This window comes from Lycorma delicatula, chromosome 2, assembly GCF_047948215.1.
Source record: "Lycorma delicatula isolate Av1 chromosome 2, ASM4794821v1, whole genome shotgun sequence".
NCBI lineage: Eukaryota > Metazoa > Arthropoda > Insecta > Hemiptera > Fulgoridae > Lycorma > Lycorma delicatula.
In genome coordinates, this window is record NC_134456.1 from 167,545,431 (window position 1) to 167,567,525 (window position 22,095).

General features: G+C 28.4%; 1 protein-coding gene across 1 annotated transcript in view; it reads left to right on the forward strand.

Moving 5' to 3' along the window:
- Ddc (aromatic-L-amino-acid decarboxylase) overlaps positions 1–13,379 on the forward strand; it is a 59,891-nt gene extending 46,512 nt beyond the window's left edge. Inside the window, exons 9-12 of the mRNA XM_075356678.1 lie at positions 2,990–3,107; positions 8,069–8,159; positions 10,102–10,302; positions 11,620–13,379. Coding sequence (XP_075212793.1) covers positions 2,990–3,107; positions 8,069–8,159; positions 10,102–10,302; positions 11,620–11,826 — 617 coding nt within the window. The 3' untranslated portion in view covers positions 11,827–13,379. The remainder of the gene's footprint in view (positions 1–2,989; positions 3,108–8,068; positions 8,160–10,101; positions 10,303–11,619) is intronic.
- The last annotated feature ends 8,716 nt before the right edge of the window (positions 13,380–22,095 follow it).

Below are 22,095 nucleotides of genomic sequence, written 5' to 3' on the forward strand. Positions count from 1 at the left end.
CACTTCATTTACAATCATACATATCATCCTCATTCATCCTTTGAAAAAAAAAATACCTTACGGTGGTTGCAGAGGCTAAACAGAAAAAAGGAATATAATCTACCTGGCTTGTTGAATACTACCATAGATTTAAATCTACAGAATCATTGCGTTTAAAATGTACATTAATCTAAGGTTAAGATTTCAAAAGAAACCGATCTAGTCATATACTTCTAAACCTAAAAATAACTTTGTATACTCCTACATCTTGATATTAATAGGCCGAATGTAGTTCTTATAATCTGACATATCAAATCAGAATCTTTACCTCTTTGTAAATATGCTAAAGATTACATTTCTCTGATTTTGAACCTCTAACATTTCTGAAGTAAATAATTATCTCTTTGTAAGAGTTAACCTAACAACAGGTAACTTCTCAAAGTTCCACAAATTTCAAATAGTTCTTGAATATACCATGTACAATTAGAAAACTGATCATCTTACTTTCAGTTTATGAAGAATTTTAAGTTTTTTTTTACATTAAACTTGTCACTTCTTCTCATTAAATTCTTTGAAAATGTTCTAAAGGCTATATAAAGAAATACAACCCAATAGGGAAATCCTGTAAAAGTAATATCTTCTTGGGGTACAAATGTTAAAATATAAATTGGACTTTGGAGTTTTTAAATAATTTCACACTTCTCTGACATTCTTTTTTCTCCACCACTTCAAAATTTTATTATGCTATATTCTGATATTCATTTCTAGAGACAAAATTGTGTGGATATCAATAGACGTTTGGTCTTGATGTTATTCTCCATGATCCTGTTCAACATAATTTTAGAATCTTACTGTACTTTATATTTAATAATTTTAATGAATGGTTTTGTTGATCAGTCAGGAACTTCAACCACAAACATCTGGTTAAGTTTGTTTTACAAACCACCTAGAATATAGTGCATGGATGTATTTAATTCATATTATTTTTACGTAATATAAAAGGGTTTGTTTTTGTATAAAAATAGCCCATTCACTCTAAGGCCCTTGGAATAATGAAAAGAAAAAACATTATCTCCCAAATATACATATTTCAATCAATCACATTTTTTCTTAAATTAAGTTATTAATCACAAAAAATCAGAGCTAACTTCCTTACAATAGTAATTAAATGAAACACAGCTGTATAAACTGGAAACCATTACCTTCTAGCTAATTAGTGTTTCATAATTAACTATTTTTATATTATATTATATACAAGGCGTGGCTGAGTTGTAATGCACAGTCGCTTTCATAATTTCTAAATGAAAAAGAGAGTCAAATGAAACAAATATGACATAAAAGCACATTTTTTTTGGTACAAAACCTAGATCTATTTTACCATATAGTCACCATTTATAGCTGCACATTTCTGCCAATGGTGAAGTAGTTTTATCAATCTATCAATAAAGAATGATGGTGGTCTTTCCTAGATCCAAGACCTTACTGCATTCATCAGTTCATCATCCTTGGTGAAATGAATGCCTTTAATATCTCTTTTTAATTGTGGGAAGAAGTGAAAATCACAGGGTACCAAATCAGGTGAGTGTGAAGTGTGTGGAATAGGTTAAAATGAGAGACTCAGCAGTTGCAAGCAATGTGTGTGCTCAAGCATTATCATGTTGAAGAATTATCAGCTGGACATTGGTGATTATTGTAAATTGTTGAAATGACACACATGCCTCCTAAATTGCTTTAACATCTCTCTGTATCACTCAGATTTAGAGTTAACCCAGTTTCCATGTAATCTCATACACATGTTTGGAATTTCAAAACACTGTCAAGAGAATTTTTTTGCAGAGGGTTGAATGTTTTTGATTGTGGCAAACTATAGTCCAGAAACTGATCTACCACTGCTAGGTTCATCCTTAACATTCTCTTTACCAGCTTATGATACACAAAATTTTATTACACACATACTCACAGTACTTCAATAAACTGCTTTTAGACAATGATGAATGTCACTAGTGTTCATTTTTTTCTGCTATCAAAAGCTGAATCACTGCATGTTGTTTTAGAAAGCAGGCATACTTGACTCCATGAGAGGGCTCTGTGAGTGTTTGAATGTTAGTATTAAGAGAATGAAATTATAAAGATAGCAGCACCTGTCATTTTGTTCTCCCCTATGTTCCAGTGTGCATTACTTTTCAGCCATTTCAACCATCATGTAAATAGGCCCTGTATGGTGTGTATTACCCTACAATGAACAATAAGACAATATACATGTGGTTGCATCCTTGAAATGGTAATTTAATATCTAAGTTAATTTTGTTTTTTTTATTTGGTTATTTCCAATTTTTCATAAAATACACCTACTCTCGAAGAAATTCTATATTTCATTCCTTGAATTAATAATTTACACAGCCTCAGTTTTCATTAAACATTAAAGATAACAACACCAACAGAACAAGGAAAAGTACAGTGATTGATTGAACACAAATAAATAAAGAATGTGATAAGTGAAATCAGAAAATTATAAACATACCTAATAATTAGAAAGAGATTACTTTAATTAACTAATAACAATATTATAATTTCTTAATATTACAATAATTATGTAATCATATAAAAATTAAAAAAAATTAGTAGATGGCAGTTGGTTACTGGGAAAGTACTCAAAAAATGTAACCTACATTCTCATAATATATATTTAAGTTACTTGTTTGCACATTATACAATAATTAAATCAGTCAAAACAGTTTCTGTATTTAGAAAACATTTTTTTTAAATTGTTTGATCCTCAAATTTGTCTCTTTATTGACTACCACTTCTGTTGTTTAAATAATAAACATAGTTCAAGTAAGTAGCATAAGTTCATAGATATTTTTTCTTTTTGTATTAAATTTGAGTTATTTTCCATTTTTAAAACTGTAGTAAACATTTTATTAAAGTAACCAAATTTCAATATTAATTCTTATTTCAAAATCCTTTTTTCATCCAAGTTACTGTGCTAACAACAATTCACTTGTTTCAGGATCTTCTTTCATCTGTCCTGAATATAGATATTTAATGAAAGGTGCTGACTTTGCAGATTCTTTTAACTTTAATCCTCATAAGTGGATGTTAGTCACATTTGACTGTTCAGCAATGTGGTATGTATTTAAAAATCGTATTTTACAGAATTTTTTATTTAATACATTTAATCAGAGCAACATTAATTTAAACATCAGGAAAACATTTTTGAAAGTATATGTTTGAAGCGTAGCTTTATGTGGAAGTGAAACCTGAGTGAGATGTGGACGATCGAAGTACCTGAGAAGAAAAGAATAGAAGCTTTTGAAATGTGCTGCTGTAGGAGAATGTTAAAAATCAGATGGGTGGATGAAGTGACAAATGAAGAGGTATTGCGGCAAATTGATGAAGAAAGAAGCATTTAGAAAAGTATAGTTAAAAGAAAAGACAGACTTATAGGCCACATATTAAGGCATCCTGGAATAGTCACTTTGATTTTGGAGAGACAGGTAGATGGGAAAAATTGTGCAGGCCGGCAACGTTTGGAATATGTAAAACAAATTGTTAGGGATGTAGAAAGTAAGGGGTATACCGAAATGAAACGACTGGCACTAGATAGGAAATCTTGGAGAGCCACATCAAACCAGTCAAATGACTGAAGACAAGAAAAAATGAGAGCCTACAGAATTATTTCCAAAATCAAATAAATGTCCAAAAACTTATACCAACAATAAAACTAAAAATAAATCTGCAATATATAGAAATTAAGAACACATAGATAATATTAATGTTAAATACATAATTAAAAGTAAATATTTGATTTATATTTTAAACAAAAAATTAACAAAATCTGTGAAAGATGTTTGTATAAGACCACAAGTATTCAATTGCCTAAGTAAAGTCATTCTTTTTTTAATGAGAAAAGATATATATATTATCTCCATTGAGACTGCTAAATAAATCAGGAGTTTTGCAGTTAAGTGAATTGAAACAATTCAAAGACCAAGAATGGAGTCACGCCCATCTTCAATGCTAATGGTAATGAATCCATGGTAGTGAATGAAAATATAATGTTGTTGTATGATATAACAACTCTATTTAACTACAAAGAATTTTGTATAAAATTAATAGAGAAAATATACCTTTTACAAAAAAATAGAGAATTCATGCCTTTAAGTGACAGACAAGATATTAGGTAGAAAACATAATTCATTGTTAAGGTATTAATTTGGGCAAATACAATACAACTTCTAACAGTAGGCACAGATAAAAGCTTATTTTGAACTCTCTCATACCTCAGAATTGCATAATTATAGCATGTGTTCCAAACAACTGAAGATATTCAAAGATGTTTTCAACCAGTGACTTTCAGAGACAAACCAATATCTCATAACTTTAAAAAACAGTATAAATATATAAAATGAATCTCAGCACTTGATTAGAACTAGTAAATAATTCACACAATTAGGACAAATTAGTTGAGAGTAAAAAACTACTCTAAACTTTTTATGGTAAACTCTCAGCATAATCAGATTTAATATAGTTAAATTTATAGAACTCTTGTGCAGATTATAAGATTATCAGATACATACTTAGATTTGAATCTATTAGCCACAAATAATTCAATTCACATAATTTATACAAACTGTTTACTACTTAATGGTTGTAACTCATGAAAAATCTTGAATTGACAACAAAAATAGCTGCACAGAACTGTTAAAGTGTCAGGTAAGTCAATAATTACTAGAAGAAATAATAATAGATAACAACTGAAACTGAGGGGCACTGGAAAGACATATCAATTAGATTTACAGTTTTGAATCAAAACATTGTGTCCTTTTGGTGAGTTTTAAAGTAAATGTGCAAACATCTATAAAAACTTAAAAGTGTAAAGTTTTCAGTGACAGAAATATAATTTAAGTCAATAATTCCCTCTAAATATCTCTTAACTACATATGGTGGAATACCATACAGAACTCTAGATTCCGAGTTCTTATTTTCCTGACTGCTAGTTTTATTTCATTTAAATGAACGAGATTAATATCAAAATGTATACATCCAACTATCTAGTACACTGTCACATTGTAACTGTATACTTACTATATCATTCCAATCTAATTTAGCACATTTATTCTTCGAAAACACTTATAAAAATAGTCAGCGACTTATTGCAATTTCAGTTTTCCAGTATAGCATGTAGGTTTATGTTGTAAGGTGGGTGCAGATAGCTTGTAGATCTCCATGAAACTGACTAAACTGTATAATTTTTACAAAATCCCAGAATCATTTAGCACAGACCTTTATTTTCCTTTCCACTGAATATAAATAATTAAATATGCAATTGCAATTTTGAGATCAGCATGCAACAGTTTAAACCTGTTATAATAATATTTAAACTATTTTCTATTATTAGCACATTTATTTTTATTTTTAAATCTTATATATTATCCCCAGAATATTGTACTATGCAAGATAGCTACCTAATTGTTTTAGTTAAAATCCGCTTCTGTCTAAAAGAAGAATGGTACATGTGGTAAAAGATTCTCTTTTGTAATATCAAAAATACCTACAGAGTCATATGAAGGTTGCCTCGAAGTAATGCACACAAAAAAAGTCATTTCACTACTTGTGGCAACCGGTAGTGTGCACCCTGAAATGTTGCAAAGAAGACCATATAAGTTTGGGGTTTTTAAGTTTGTAACAATATCATTTCAGTCCGAAGAAGTGGCAGAAATGAACTTAGATCATACAATAAAATTCAACTAATGCTCTATTCATCAAAATTGAAACTTTAAGAGGAAATACTGTGCCAATAATTTATCGATCATCACAGGAAGTGTCTGAAGATCACAGCCCATACAATGTTGACATAAATAGTTTAGGGAGGGCAGGAGTGCAGCAGATGAGCTACACTCTGGCCAACGGTCTACTTTTATAAAAAATATAAACATCATTATTGCCACAATGATCAACGAAGACCTTCACATGATAGTGAGAGAAATCATAAATGAAACTGGAATACCAAAAGCTACAGTATACTGCACTTTAACTGAATAATTACAGAAAAAAAGGTTGCAAAAAGCGACAAGTTTCAAAATTGCACAAGAACTACTTACATGTTATGTAAGGGAAGGCGACCAGTTCTTGAACTGAATGACTGCTACTGATAAAAAAAGGATTAGTGGTTTTCATTCTGAAATGAAGTCAGACAGCAGTGTTTGGAAAGCAGTGTCTGAGACCAAACAAAAGTTATCACATGCAGTCAAACAGAAGCAATTGATTTTCACTAATGATAAGAGGGTGTTATTCCCACAGACAGAGCACCAAAACAAAAGGTGTTAGTGTGACTGCTACTTATTACAGAGACTTCATTCGGAAGGTTTTGCGACTGAAAATTAAAAAACTATGTACAGGAAAAACAACAGTGGTATGTCAGTTTTGCATGACAATGCACGCCCATATATTGTGAGTTCTGTTGTTGATTCTATGACTATGCTTGGGAAATACTTTGTCATCTACCATACAGCCATGATTTGAACCGCCCAACTTAGATCTCTTTCCAAAGCTGAAAGAAGCACTCCAGGGAATTCGTTTTGGCAGTTTTACAGATTAACAGCTAATATAACACAGGAAATTCAACACCTCAACAAACATTGTATCCTGACAGGAATTCAAAAGCTGCCAGACCATTGGTGAACATGCATTACTCATGGAAGGGAGATTATATTGAAGAGTGGTAAATTTGATTTGGTAGAAATAGACTTTCTTTGAATCATGATGAACTGTGCATTATTTTTGGACACCCTTCACACAGTTAAGATCAATTGAACAGGAAATATGTCTATTCTGCTAACATGTTTGTAGATAACTGGAGAGACCTGATTATTAACTATTCCCTACAGTCAAGGGATAATCATCATATATCATTTCCAGCTGCAGTTCTCTTTTATAATGTATTATATAATTTTAAATACTAATAATTATAAATATTATAGCTAATATTAAATCAAGAGAACAATAATTAAAGTTACAGTTTTATAAATTGAAATCATAAGACAAAGTTCTTTAATGTGCTAATGATCACTGATCCCTTCTCAAAACAGTAGTTTTTAGAATTAATTTTTTGTAGCCATGAAAAATTTACAAATGTTGTTTGCAACTAAGTTTTAAAGTATTATCTGTCCTTCTACTATTATAACAACATATTGCATGATAAATTACTAAATTATAAGAACAATTATCAGTCATCCTTGCTAGTTTCAGTAATTTAGTTTATACCTGTTTCATATCCTGAGATATAAGTAAAAAGATGTGGGTCCTCACTCCAATACATAGAATTTGTTACAGGGAAGAATACTCTCTCTTGCTTTTCTTATTATTTATTAATGATCTTATTCAGTATCTCAACATTTTCATTGCATATTCTATATTCACTGTATTTTCATTATCCATAGTATGAAATTTTTAGATACCTGGGAAGACAATACATTCTCATTTAATTTCATATGCAGAAATATGAAATCATGGTATTTTAGTTAAATATAAGCTTGATAATTTCTGTTAATGTTAAAATGTTACTTTTGCATTAAATTTTTTGGTTTATTATCTTCACATATTTACTTGTATTTCATATATATTTATATATTATTTTTATATAATAATGCGGACTTCAAGAATTCAATCTTTCCTTTTACAGTAACTGTATACTTTGTAACTAGTGCCACTCAGATCAAAGTTTTAACATGGTTTTTCTTAAACCATCTAGGCAAATCCCAGACCAGTTCGTTTCTTACCCATAGAATATCATCCTGACATGATCTATATATTGTATAATAATGTAAAAAATTGCTATACATTGACAGGTAATAATAATTATAAAAAGTTAAAATATTTAACTTTATCAACAACAATCAGGTGTTGACTGGCATCTGGTATAATTTTTATTTCAATGTTTAGTTTTAAGGAATATCCCTGATGATGAGCTAAAGTCAAAGTGTTTGGATTTTTTAATTAAATTTGTTGGTAAAGTTGAATTGTTCCATTACTTTAGATAGGATACATTACACATAATTAAACTACATGTATTCTACTTTCATTTCAGGTTGAAAGATCCTTCAGATGTAGTAAATGCATTTAATGTTGATCCATTGTACCTGCATCATGATAAGCAAGGTTCAACACCTGATTTCAGGGTTAGTATTAAATTAGGCTTAATAATTTTGAAATTTATTTACCCTTTAAATAACTGCAGTACTAAACACAAGGTAATTAAGTTATCTTTGGTGATGATAAGAAATGAATTTTGTAGCATGTGAAATAATCTCAAGCAAGACTAAGATTTGATTCTGGAACCTAGATGAAAATTAGAGATGCTACCACACCATTACATGATCTTCTGGTGGAGCATTATTATCTCTTTTGACCAATATTTGATACATATTCAAAAGAGCATTAACATTAAATATTTAACCTTACCTTTTCAATCATCTCTTTAAGCATTATTTGATATAACATAAAAAAGTGATAAAACAAAAATTCTTCTTTATTAAATATGTCACAAATAAATATTACAGATGCCTTCACTTGATGTTTACTTAATTATTATTATTTATAAAATGCATTTAATCTGCAACATTATTTAAGTTATTATTAAAAATAAGACTGTTGTTATATTATTTAAGTGTTTTTACCAGCATTTTTATAACTAATCTTAACCTCATAACAAGTTATATCTATACAGTTTTTGTTTGTTTTATTCTTCTTTTAGTTTGATGAAATAATTCACCACAGCTTGAAGCTTGTGTGTGGGATTATCAAAATGGAATTTTGTAGCATATGAAAAGTGCCATGCTTTACTGAGATTCAAACTAGAAGTTGCAGATGAGAGGCCAAGACAATACCATTCCACCATAGTGGAAAGAAAAGTAACAATTACAAGAAAAGTTTCAATAACTTAGCCAATTATGAATTTTAGCTGCCATAACCAAAAGGTTATGAAACAAATCATTCCTGAAAAAAGCTTCAGGAAATAATCCCTAAAAATAATAAGATCCCATACCCCAGGCTTTCAAGGAAAGTGGGAATAAAGTAATCTCTCATTGCCTTTTTTTGGTGAGCCAAATTTACTGCTTCAGAGTATCATTAAAATGCTGGTGATGTCCAACTCCTTTACTCAATTCATCTCAAGGGCTGTCTGTGAAATGAACATCATTACTTTTGAAGGAAGAACACTGAATAGTACCACAGGTACCTCCAATACATTTATTCATACATGTATTTACATGCATTTCACCCATACAGATAACTGGAATAGAAAATTAAATTATTAACCCAATGAATGAATGTGTTATTATTAATGTAATTATGTGTTATTAACAATGTATTATTTGTATATTGTTTTCACTCAGTGAAAAAATTTATTTATATAAAATACATTACTTCTCAGAATTATTATAAATAATGATCGTGTTAACAAGCTAAAAGCTTGACAACATCCACATTGGTGGATATGTATGAAGAAAAAAGTTACGAATGAACTCTTTCTCAGTTGAAATACAATCAAATAATTCAATAGATTATTTAATTGGTACTTCCACATAGTACACAATTCCACAGATGGGAAAGTGAGTTCCTTTAGAAACCTCACCCTATTCTAGGCTGGTTCTTTTATTTCTGGAGAAATCATTTGTATTCATCTATTATCCAGCCAATATGATCTGCTGGAGCAAAGCTTGCTTGTGGAACAATACAAGACTCAATCTGTTTTCTGTCCACTGGCACCATAATAAGAGTAATGGATGAGATGCCAATCAGATGAAGTCAGACCTCCTAATTCCTCTTTACAATCTCTTTACAATATAGAATAATCAATATGAAAGATACTAATTATAAATTTGCCTGGATTGTTGCATTACCCAGAGAGATGAATATTTGACAAAAATTAAATTACTTTCTCCATTTACAACTTCTAAAAGTCTCCAGTTATGACACAACAATAAAATAGTTAAATAAATATTGTCTACATTTCCAAATGTTGTTGCAGTATTTTCAAACTTAAACAAAAAGAGTTAATTATTTAAATAGTATTTTATTAACTGTGAACCTGTCTAATTATCTTCTGTTACTTTTGTATAGCACTGGCAAATTCCACTTGGCAGACGATTTAGGTCATTAAAGCTGTGGTTTGTAATGCGTTTATATGGTGTAAGTAACCTACAAGCACATATAAGAAAACAAATTGGACTTGCTCATGAATTTGAAAGTTTAGTACTTAAAGATCCACGTTTTGAAATTATTGGTGATGTCCTCATGGGTCTTGTTTGCTTCAGACTTAAGGTATGTTAAAATTTATTATTCTTTACTGAAAAATTAGAACACACACATGTACATTTATATTAACACACACACACATTTCATGTTTGCATATATATATATTACTCTACAAGAGTGATTAACCAAATGAAGAAGCATGGTACATTGGTTTGTTTGCTGTACATGCTCACATTTTTATTTTGAATGAAGCACTTCATGCCATCTGTGCTAGTTTTTCAAACTAACAGAAATCACTAATAGCTCATAACACTAATAGCTCTAAACAAAAATTGTTGTTTATACATATTGAAAACAGTAATTTATTTTCAGAATGAAAAACATTACGTATGGTTCATATATAAAAGTAATAGTGTTTATTAAAGGAAAAAATTGTTTAAATCAATCAGTTTCAGAAGAAAACATTATATAATAAATAAATATTAAACTAATTTATATTTTTTTCTTTAAATATGTCAAAAATAAAATAGGATAATAATTACAAACTGATAGCAGTATTGTATATGTAGAAATTTCAAATAAAATTAACATTTCCCTTTACAATATAAAAAAAATCACACTTAAACATTACAAATTAAACCAATTAACCAGATGAAGAAGCATGGTTCATTGGTTTGTTGCTGTATGTGCTCACATTTTTATTTTGAATGAAGTGCTTCTTGGCAAAATGCAACAAAGTAGCAAACTACATTTGCTTGCTTTATTATTTTGAAAAATTTCCTTTTTTGTTTTGAAAAAATAAAACAAATTTATTGTAGTTCTTATTTTATCATTGCTGTTGCAATTTTTAAATTATTTTCAAGCTTTCATTGTAAATGTTTTTGTTGTTGTTAGTGCATTAAATTCATGAACATTACTTAGTAAAGAAACATTTGTTTGGCAAAAACATTTAACAAAATCATGTAATGAAATATAACCATGTAATATTTTCATGGAAGCCATAGGCCTGTCTTTTTTCTAGTTACCTATTAACTCTGTGAACTGTAAGCCTCACTCACTTTGTATTGAACTTAAAAATTGATTTCTACAATGAAGATGAATTAATAAAGAGAAAACTGAAATACAAATTGAACCGTCAATCTTAATTTTTTAAATTATCTTTATTTTACTGTTATTGTAAACACTATTTCTGTCAACAACAGACATCACCCTAAGTACAAGAAAGAGTACAAGATGGTAGCCTGGTATTCGTCACACACATTCTCATTTTACATATAACATATAGAGAGATTAAAGATTTATCAGAAAATTTTTATTTATAAATAATATTAATATCACATCTAATACTGGAAGCTTAATTAGATGATTTTTTGTTAATTACAGGGCTCAAATGAAATAAATGAAGCACTTTTGAAACGAATCAATGGTAATGGTAAAATTCATCTTGTTCCATCAAAAATATCTGGAACATATTTCTTAAGATTTGCTGTTTGTTCTCGGTACACAGAATCTTCTGATATTCAATTTTCATGGCAGGAAATTAAAAGTCTTGCTACTGATGTACTTGCAGAAGACCGACCTGGAAAGTGACTAAATATGAAATAACTGTTACAGGAGAAATATAACAGCTTTAAATTATATTTTATTAATCTTAGATCATGAATGCTATTATTATTTCTTACAACTATGATTCACTAAATAAAATAAAATAATTTTGTAAGATTACTTTTTTATTATTTTTTTTATTCTGTTTACAGATATGAAAACATAGTTTTATATCTTTGAATTGCAAATGAATAAAGTAAGAAAACATAACTTTAGTTAAAATCATAGTTTTTTATCGACAAGCAATACTATAAACTCTTATTTTTTTAGTTGAGATTGATAATGTTTTCAAAGACCTGTTTCATTCGGTTAAATTAGTTCTTTCTTATTTACAATGAACACAAGTTCTCAATATATAAATCAAAATTAGTAAAACATTTGGTAAATCTAAAACAAAATGTGTTTGAAGAAACTATGTAATGAAACGTGTAATAAGGTCTGCGACTTGTAAGTCTTCTACAAAATAATGTTTAAGAGATGGAAAACTTGTACATAATCATAATTTTGAAAATTAAAATGAACTGTTTTAAAGACTGTTCATTCAAGTGTTCATGAGACATTTTTATGACATTCTCGATCTAATATTTTCTTTTAATTAATTTTAACTGTAGTAAATTTACTTTTACATACAGTTCTATTCCAATCACAGAAAAAATTTTTTTCATTTATTTTTTTGGAATATTCACAACTCTTAAACGTTTATGCACAGAATGTATTTTTATTGATATTTATTTTGTTCCTATTAATCCAATCACATGGATTATTTTATGATAACAACCACTAAATTAGTCAGTTTTTTATAAGTTATCTAAATTATAAAATGAATTAAATTATTTTTCATTTTAAATCATTTTCTTGGAATAGTTTTTGAAATATCTTTTTTATATTTTTTAAGTAATAAATTTATTTACTTTTAATAAATGTAAAAATACATTAATGGTATTTATTGTTTGGCAATGTTCTTACATATTTTTATTAGTGCTATGTAGATATATTTAAAAAATGATCTTTCAGTAAATTTTGTAACTAGTGACAAATTCAACTAGTACAAATATAAAACTTAATTTTACTAAGTATGTAACATAAACACAATTTTATTTAGTTTTTGTTAACTTTATTTTTGTAAATTTATTTTAATACAATGTATATAATTTTATCATAACTTTTATGTAATTATGTGTGTATGTATGTTATGTGTTTAAAAAACAGAAAAAGTATATATTTAATTTTGATTTATGATATAAATAAACTGATTTTTGAAGAAATGTGTATGAATTAATCAGTATGGTATGTTGTAAATTACAATATTTGTGACAATAATAATTATAATTATTATATTAAGCATTTGTGTAATTTAGAACTTATTTTTTTCTGTTTGTGGATATGATGTATTCTCCAAAATATTTTTTTTTTTTTTTTTTATTGTTATTTCTTGAAACAAAGGGTTAATACCAAATTTATTTTGTATATATACTGTATGTTTATTTATTTTTATAATGAAGCTCATTTAATAAATTAATGAATAATCTATAATTCTATCTAGGAATTGTGTTTATTATTATTATTATTATTATTATTATTTGGTTGATACATTAGAATTAAGTGTTTATAAGAATATTTATGTGCTGTAAGCACACCCCAAACAAAATCTAGAAAAAACATAACTGACAAGGAAAAGTTATATTTAATTGAAAATACACTATTTTAATAGTAGTTTAGATATCCTTTTACATAATAGTAATAATAATGCAATATATAATATGAACACGCCTAAAAGTAATGCAAAACGAATATTTATTTATGCATTATTAAATGCATAGCTACATATTATTATTATGTCATCCATTTGCATCAATTTATACATCTGTGCAAATGGGCAACAACTAATGTTTAAAATCCATATATGAATTAAAATGTAATATTTTTCTGAATGTAACACTATACAATATCTTACTGTTAGAAGGCTTTAAAATGATGACATAATAATGTATGAGTATCATTTTTCACATAACTGTGATATTTCCATATGTGACTGTTTGGCATAACATATAATTTTTAGTCATGTTCATATTTTTTATTAATATGACACAATAATTAATTAATTGTAATGCACTAAAGATATTTTTTTTCCATCATTAGGAACCACATAAATAAAATTAGCTTAGTAGATTTACTTTTACATACAGTTATATTCCAATCACAGAAAAAATTTTTTTCATTTATTTTTTTGTACTACTCACAACTGTTAAACTTTTATGTACAGAATCTATTTTTATTGATATATATTTTGTTCCTATTAATCCAATCACATGGATTATTTTGTGGTATCAACCACTAAACACCAGGATTACATACGAACCCTGGGATACAGGGATTACAATCTTAGATTACCAATATTCATTTTTCATTAATTCAGTGAACTTCTATTGCTATTAAACTTTCCACCTTCATGAAACTTAATTGTAATATATCATTATTTTATATCGTTTAGCCTTAGTATTATTATTGCATACTAAATTTTAATAGTCGAAATGTAAAAGCAAATTTTTATTTCATAACACTTTATTTTCATATTTTGAGCCAAGGCATACTGATAATAATTAGTTATAGTGCTATAATAACTAGATACATGTTTTTGTAAGTATGGAACTTTTATATGATACATGGCAATGTTTAATATGCTGGTTACAATATTAATATTACATCCAGTATTTTAAACAACAAGTAAATATTATTTTAAAAGTAATCAGTATTAACGGCTGTTATAACAAACATGAAAGTAGAAATATTTTGCCAATATTGTTATGCATTCAGTGACCAATACTATAATATCATATTTATATAAAAAATGCTTTATTCATTTCTGTGATTATTATTATTATATAGAATAATTTTAAATCAAAACAATAAAACAAATACATGTTATAATGTTGCTTAAACTTATATTAAAATATAGAAAGTGAGATAATAAATATAAAATAAATACTTCATCAGTTCATTGTGTTTATTTTTTCCAGTTGCAATAATATCTTGGATACCAGTGGTCTTTGGTGGTTGGATTTCAGTTAACCACACATCTCAGAAATGGTCGACCTGAGACTGTACAAGACTACACTTCATTTACACTCGTATATATCATCCTCATTCCTCCTCTGCAGTAATACCTGACGGTGATTCCCGGAGGCTAAACAGGGAAAAAGAAAAGTCACAATAATATTAATTTTCCATCAAAACAAGTTTTGGATTTGAGTGCTAGATATCCTAAATAGAGCGCTAGATCTCCTAATGGTGCTAAATTTACACCTAGATGTTCTTCTATGATATTGCACTCCGAGGTATTTTTATAACCATTCAAACCAGTTTGTTGTTTTGGGTCTTATGTTTTGATACATTGCAATTAAATTCTGATGACTATAATCAACGGGAAACAGACTTTTTTTTCTCTCAAACACATGCAAAATTCATAGAAAAGTATAACTTACAATACTGGTAGTACACATACATTATTTTTGATCATCTAAACTAAGAAAAATTATAAATCAGTTGAAAGAGCTCTACTTGTAGTAAATGTTTTAAATTTCAGATTCCAGTATTTAATTTTAGTGATAATTGGAAGTACCTGGGTGACCACATCAAAACTGAGAGTAAACAATAAAACTGAAAGGTAAAATTATTCATTTACTGTAGTGTAAATAAAGTTTTTTTATATATATTTTTTTTAAATTATGATTAACAACCTTATTTTACTAATAATGATGAATGACTAGAGTTTAGGGTGAGTCAGAAGTTATCCAATCCTACAATCTAAACAGGAAAAGCGACTCTTCTATGCAATAAAACCACTATTTAACTAAAAAAAGGTTTAAACTTTTTTTTTTTTTTAATTAATTATCACTGCTTTCATTTTTTTATGAACTTTTATTGTAAAATGGCTTAAATTCAAACAATTTTTTCTTAGAAACTTACTTATTCTATTTCTTTAGTTATTTAGTTAATAAATAATGAAGAAATTGCCATTTTGTGTTTAATTTTGAATTCTTCAAATGACTTCCACAATTATTTGAAAAATGTAAAAAAGAATTCCAATAATAAAAGTAAAGTAAAATGTGGGATGTTATTAAAAGTTAAAGTGGAATTTCTAGTAAAACAACACTTTCAAAAATAAAAAGGATTCTCCCTCTACTATCATTCCTATTCTTGTTAGAATTAATGTAACAGAAAGGAATTCTTTTCTGATAGTTCCCACAAAATAAATACTCCAAGTTAGTTATAATATATTTATTTATTGTAAATTTTGAGAAAATATCCTTTATATTCCCAAATTCCACATTTCCATATTCCTAACAAATATATTATAGTTTTTATTCTGTTGCCATCATCTAAATAAATTAGAAAAGTTGAAAATGATCGAAGCTACTTAGCTTCGAAGAATGTAGATGCTGGAGCATTTAAAATTATTTGAATGGCGTGCTTTACCATCTGCTGAAGATAGTTTAAGCAGTCATTTTAATATATGAAGCTGATGTAGCTGAATAGATTAAGGCAACAGATAGTCATTCTTAGGTTGTTAATCCATATCTTAGAATTCTGTAATGGTACACTCAAATTACCTAACATGCATTTCAGACAATTGACTGAGACTGTGATCACAACAGAACCTTGTTAATCCATAAATGGGTTTGAGGTACACAATTAGTAGCTCACAACTACCAATTTATAAATTACTGTGAGATATGAAAAATGAAGATGATATGATATGAAGATTATTTACTGTGAGATGGATTAAAAGTTAAACAGTGAAGTGGCTATCATATGGCCTCATCCAGTACTATAAATTCTGTCCTCAGATAATACCACTACCTGATAAATTTACACATTAAATTGTCCAGTTAGTTGGTGCAATCAGTTTATCTTATACTCTATGGGTAATTCATCACATATTATCTGTTGGTGTACACCTTTTGGGCAAAAGAACTGGCTAGTCATATATTTCAAAACTCTTTGCTTAGCATGGCGATTAAAATGATTTTATATATTTTAAATAATGTTATATCTGTTTTACTAACTTTTCATTTACTTACACACATATTTCCCTGGACAGCTGTCAGGAACTCTGTTTCTTATTAGCCAAGTTGGCCATAAATTTACAGTTATGTTTTTCTTACTTGTTTTTTCTCATATCTGTTTTTGAGAGTTTCTATTACATAGCCATTTAATGAAACTTTGATAAGTTACTAATTAAGGTAACTGGTTTACTAGAAAAGATCAAGCAGAACACCCTACGTGCAATGTTTCGATGAATTCCTGCAGATGTTGTAATATCATACACCTCCCAGTACTGCCCAGACTTTTGCATAACCACTAATTGCAGTTGTATTGGGGTTCATTGGAATAAATCAAACCAGACTTTGGACTGACAATCTTTTTGCATGCATACATGTGTTTGTGAACCTTTTTAAAAATGTTTCTGGTTCATAATAATTTCAGTTTGTTTTGTTTATTTACTTGTTCACCTACAAAATATAAAGTGATCCAGGACTAGAGTTATTAAGGAGAGAAAAGAATTTTATAACATGGAAAAAATGCCAAGCCTTACTAGAACTGAATACTTCTTCACATTAGGCATTAAGTCATCAAATTAAAACAAAGTGTTTTAGATTTATATAAATATGTTCTTTATTAAAATAGAGACTTTCTTTTGTAAATGTGCCTCTGAGTGTAGATAGATTTAGCTTTCATTTGAAGTAAATAATTTTTACATCAAATGAAAGCTACATTGAATATAGTTTGATGAAAGACTATTGATTTTTGGTAGATTTTCAAGATAGAGAAAAGTGATATAACTAGTTTCATTTCTCATTACCCATTTGTTTCATTTTTTAATGAAACAATATATTTTGTTTTTAAATTAATCAAACAGGTTAACTTAATAACATATTACAAAAGGTTAATAATGGCAATTTTAACGTAATTGCCTCAACAATTTTAATAATGGTAATTCACATAAAAAAGATTTAATAAGTTGGTTTATTAATGAAAACCAATTTTTCACCATTTTTTCCAGATATGAAACACAAGGACCATACTCAAAAGTTGAATATTGGTAAGTTGATTGGAAAAAAGTCTATACCTAAGAAAAGTTATAGAAATATTAAAATGAAATATCAAAAATATTATATTCTTGTAAATTTCTCATTTGCTCTATAATTATGAATAATGTGGATATGATAATAAGGAAAGTTCTTCATTGCTTATTTGTAACAGAATTAAATAGATTATTTAAATGTATGAACGATACATTAATTTTGTACATACACTGAATGGAAATTCTTTTCAAACTGTACAAATGCACAATATAACATTCAGTGGATTTTGAGAGATCAGATATTAGGTCTCATTCAAGTCAATGACATAATGCAAGAAAACACTTGCATGTAATGTATGATTGACACAGGTATAATAACCAGCTTTACATAGTTGCGCATGTGTGCACACACACACACACCCTCAGTGATAGTGACAATGTTACTAAATTGATATAAGGTATATTACAAAAGTCATAGACATGACTTTTGCACGTCTAGGAAAAGGACAGGTATTACCAGAAAAGGTATTATGGTATTTTTTTTACTGTTTTTCATCCAGTTATACAAAAAGGCTGTTTTGAATATTAATTTTTGGTTGATAAATATAAAGTTATAATGAAAAAAGTTATCAGAACTTATAATGGTATAATATTTTAGATTATCATTTATGTTTACCAATACAGGTAATGCATCTCATATAAGTTAAATTACAATTATTTTTTGTCTAGTAAGAATCTATTCTGATCTCTGATATTTCATTAAAAAAGTCAAATAAGACAAATTACAGAGTTTTTCATTATCCCACCATATATGTTTTCATAAGCAGAGTGATTTTTTCTTTATTAATCTTTTTAGATTATCATTCTTTATTTTGCAACATGATCATTGCATTTGATGGAACTGGGCATCTCTATGCTTGATGTTAATCAAGCATAAAGCCCAGTACCATGTCCTTTTTGAAAAAAAAAATCAAGAGACCTAATTTTATTATTGAAATTGATTAGTGTCGCTTCCTAATTGGAATCTAATCTAGGTAGAATGTATGTTGATCTTCTCTGGTATCTTTGATTTCTTGGAAAATCATGGTCTTTTTTAATAAATACTGTCTTGGGTTATATTGGAGAAACTCTTCCAGAAATAATTTGGGTATATTGAACAAAGAAAAATAATAATTTCTAACATCTTAGGATTCTGTAATGGTACACTCAAATTACCTAACATGCATTTCAGACAATTGACTGAGCCTGTGATCACAACAGAACCTTGTTAATCCATAAATGGGTATGAGGTACACAATTAGTATAGCTCACAACTACCAATTTCTAAATTACTATGAGATATGAAACAATCTGATGTTTTGACTATTGGTGTGCACAGACGTGACAACTAACAAGTATTCTGACCAGCACCATGTGTCAACTCAGCCAAGCGGAAGTTGTAGCCGTCACTATAGTCTGGCAGCTATAAGAGCATGCTCACATGCTTAGTTGGAAAGCAATAGAGGAAGAAACCCAAATCTTATCATGGGAAGAAGATATTCAAAGTGTAAGAGCATGGTGCTTCACCATGCAGTAATGCCATCTGCCTGATAAGATAGCAAAGCCAAACAGTTTTCTTCAAAACATTTGCTAAAATAAAAGACTGAAGCCAAATATATCATTACTGCCATCTGGTAGTGAACCAAAAGGTTTTTTTTTTAAGAATTGCTTTGAATTCATTGAACTGCAAGACAAAACATGATAATACTTTTAAGTTATTAAGTATTAAATTACTTATTTTAAAAATAATGGAATTTTTCTACCAAAGATTCTTACAGAGCTAATGTTCAATACCTTCACACTGATAATGTTATTTTTAATGAAGCCTGTCTTAAAAGGTCAAAAAACTCGCTTTGAGAATATAATCGAATAATGTATTTTGATCTGTTGTGGTGTTTTCATTTAATTTGTGTATTTTTTTTTAGCTTTATTTGTTTACTAATTTATATTGTTTAAGTGTAAAAACACTCAGTTTTTCTGTTTAAGCATTCTGTTTTTTATGAAATAATTTCAGATTCTTATTCTGTTGTGTGTACTATCTATATTTGCTTCTTGTGTATGTTGGTGAATGTGGGTCCAATTTAGTATTTAGTGTAAACAATAAAATTTAATTTATACACACCAGAGTTAACTTTGTCAATGTATGTTTTGTTAGTATTCTGCGTGATATTGTTTGTTTTGTGAGAGACTTTTGAAAATGTAAATTTTGTATTGCTATTATCTGATATATGTTGATATTATATATATTCTGTCAGTAGGTATGTTTCTGATTTTGGGTATCTTCTCATATATATTTCAGTGTATTGAGTTCCTTAGAGTAATGTCAGCTGATAAGGATGCTTGAATCAATTGAACATGTATAAAAAATTGTCTGCTTCTGCTATTCAGAGTGATGGAAGAACATTCCATTATTTTAAAAGCGTACTGTTTAAGACATTACAATTTTAAGCCACTTTGAGGTTAAAATTCTCGAACTGGATCAGTCTTCCTGATGGCAGAGTGCTGCATGGTTAATTGTTGGGGTTACAGAGCCAACTAAAGAAGGTTGATATTACTGACCACCTTGGCAGCCGATTTACTAAATGTCCCTTATAAGATCCATAAGTATTCATGTGCCGCTTTTCAATCTCTACTGACTAATTAGATCAATGTGAACAACTGCAAAGAATTCAAACAGAAAGAATTAAAATATTGTACCACAAGAAAAACGAACTTCTCTTTGTGTATCGTTATAGGTCAACCTACCAAAATTAATCTATTTAAATAAAATTTAAAGTTATTTGACACAATAAATTCATAACTTTCACCTATATAATTTTTTTTGAATACGCGAACTTTTCTCATCAAAAATTATCTGATTTGAGTGAACGACACACTAGTGCGTTCTGGCTACTTCAGCAAGTATATCATTTTAATTTCATAATTTGTACATAAGAAATGGTTGAGGCATAATACATTGTAGGCATAATACGCCTAGTAGGCATAATACATTGGAGGCATAATACGTTGAGTACATTGGGAGGCATAATAAAAAGTGTCTAATATTAGTTACAAAGTAAGCATATTCTTATATGCTTACTATTATTCTATATTCTTATATTGCTTTTAATAATCTAATTTACACGAGAAAATGAGATGTTACTTATTTTTTTACAGATACCAAAATGAATATTACTTTATAATACTGAAATAAAAATAAAATAAAAAGTTGTTGTTTAGTGAAAAAAAATGTTATATTCAATAAACATATTTTTCTAATGAGTCAAATGAAATGCAAGGGATTTTCTAGGTAAACCATTCTAAACCGCGTGCAATAAAGAGAACAATTGTTCTCCATTCAGGTTTGATATCTTAATCCGTTTTGTTTTACAACTCTGACTCATTTTTTTACCTGGACAAAGCAGAAAAGAATTTTCTCTCTGAAGACACAATTCTGTTTTAGCTTTTACACGGATAGTTTGTCTCTGAATTTTCTCGATTTTATAACTACTCGCTTTTAAACAGTGTTTTTTTTTAATACAAATTTATTCTGATACAAATGTAAATATGTCGTCATGTTATTTCCCCAATTGTTTGAGCAGAACTGATTTGCCAGCGAAAAAGAACGTGAAATATTTTCCGTTCCCGGAGAATGAAGCATTACATAGTGTGTGGCTACAAAAATGCGGAAAATAGCGTGATAATATAAAAATTGAACATGGTAAGTTCAAAAGTGTGTTTTTTATCTGAATTTAAATTTTGATGAAATAAATATGATTAAATTTCGAATTCAAATGCCTGTATAGGAAAAATGAAAAGAATATATTGCCGGCTAATCGATCAATGGAATGAAATTTTCTCTGAACTTATTGACTTCATCTTCAATTATTATTAAATTTTAAGTTCTAAAATTAATTAATCTAAAAAATTATATGATTTATACAAATTAAATGTTTGTATAGATGAATTGTCTCCTCCCCCTTGATAATTCTGCCTTTAATCACATTGACGTCTTGCTTCTGTTTGTGCGCCAACCGCATAAACGAATTTAAACATCATGGCGGGAAAAGGATTTTGGGACGAGCCACTGCGCAACGCTGGGAGTGCAACACCTTGTTACTTTCATCATGGAAGTAACATTCTCATCAGCT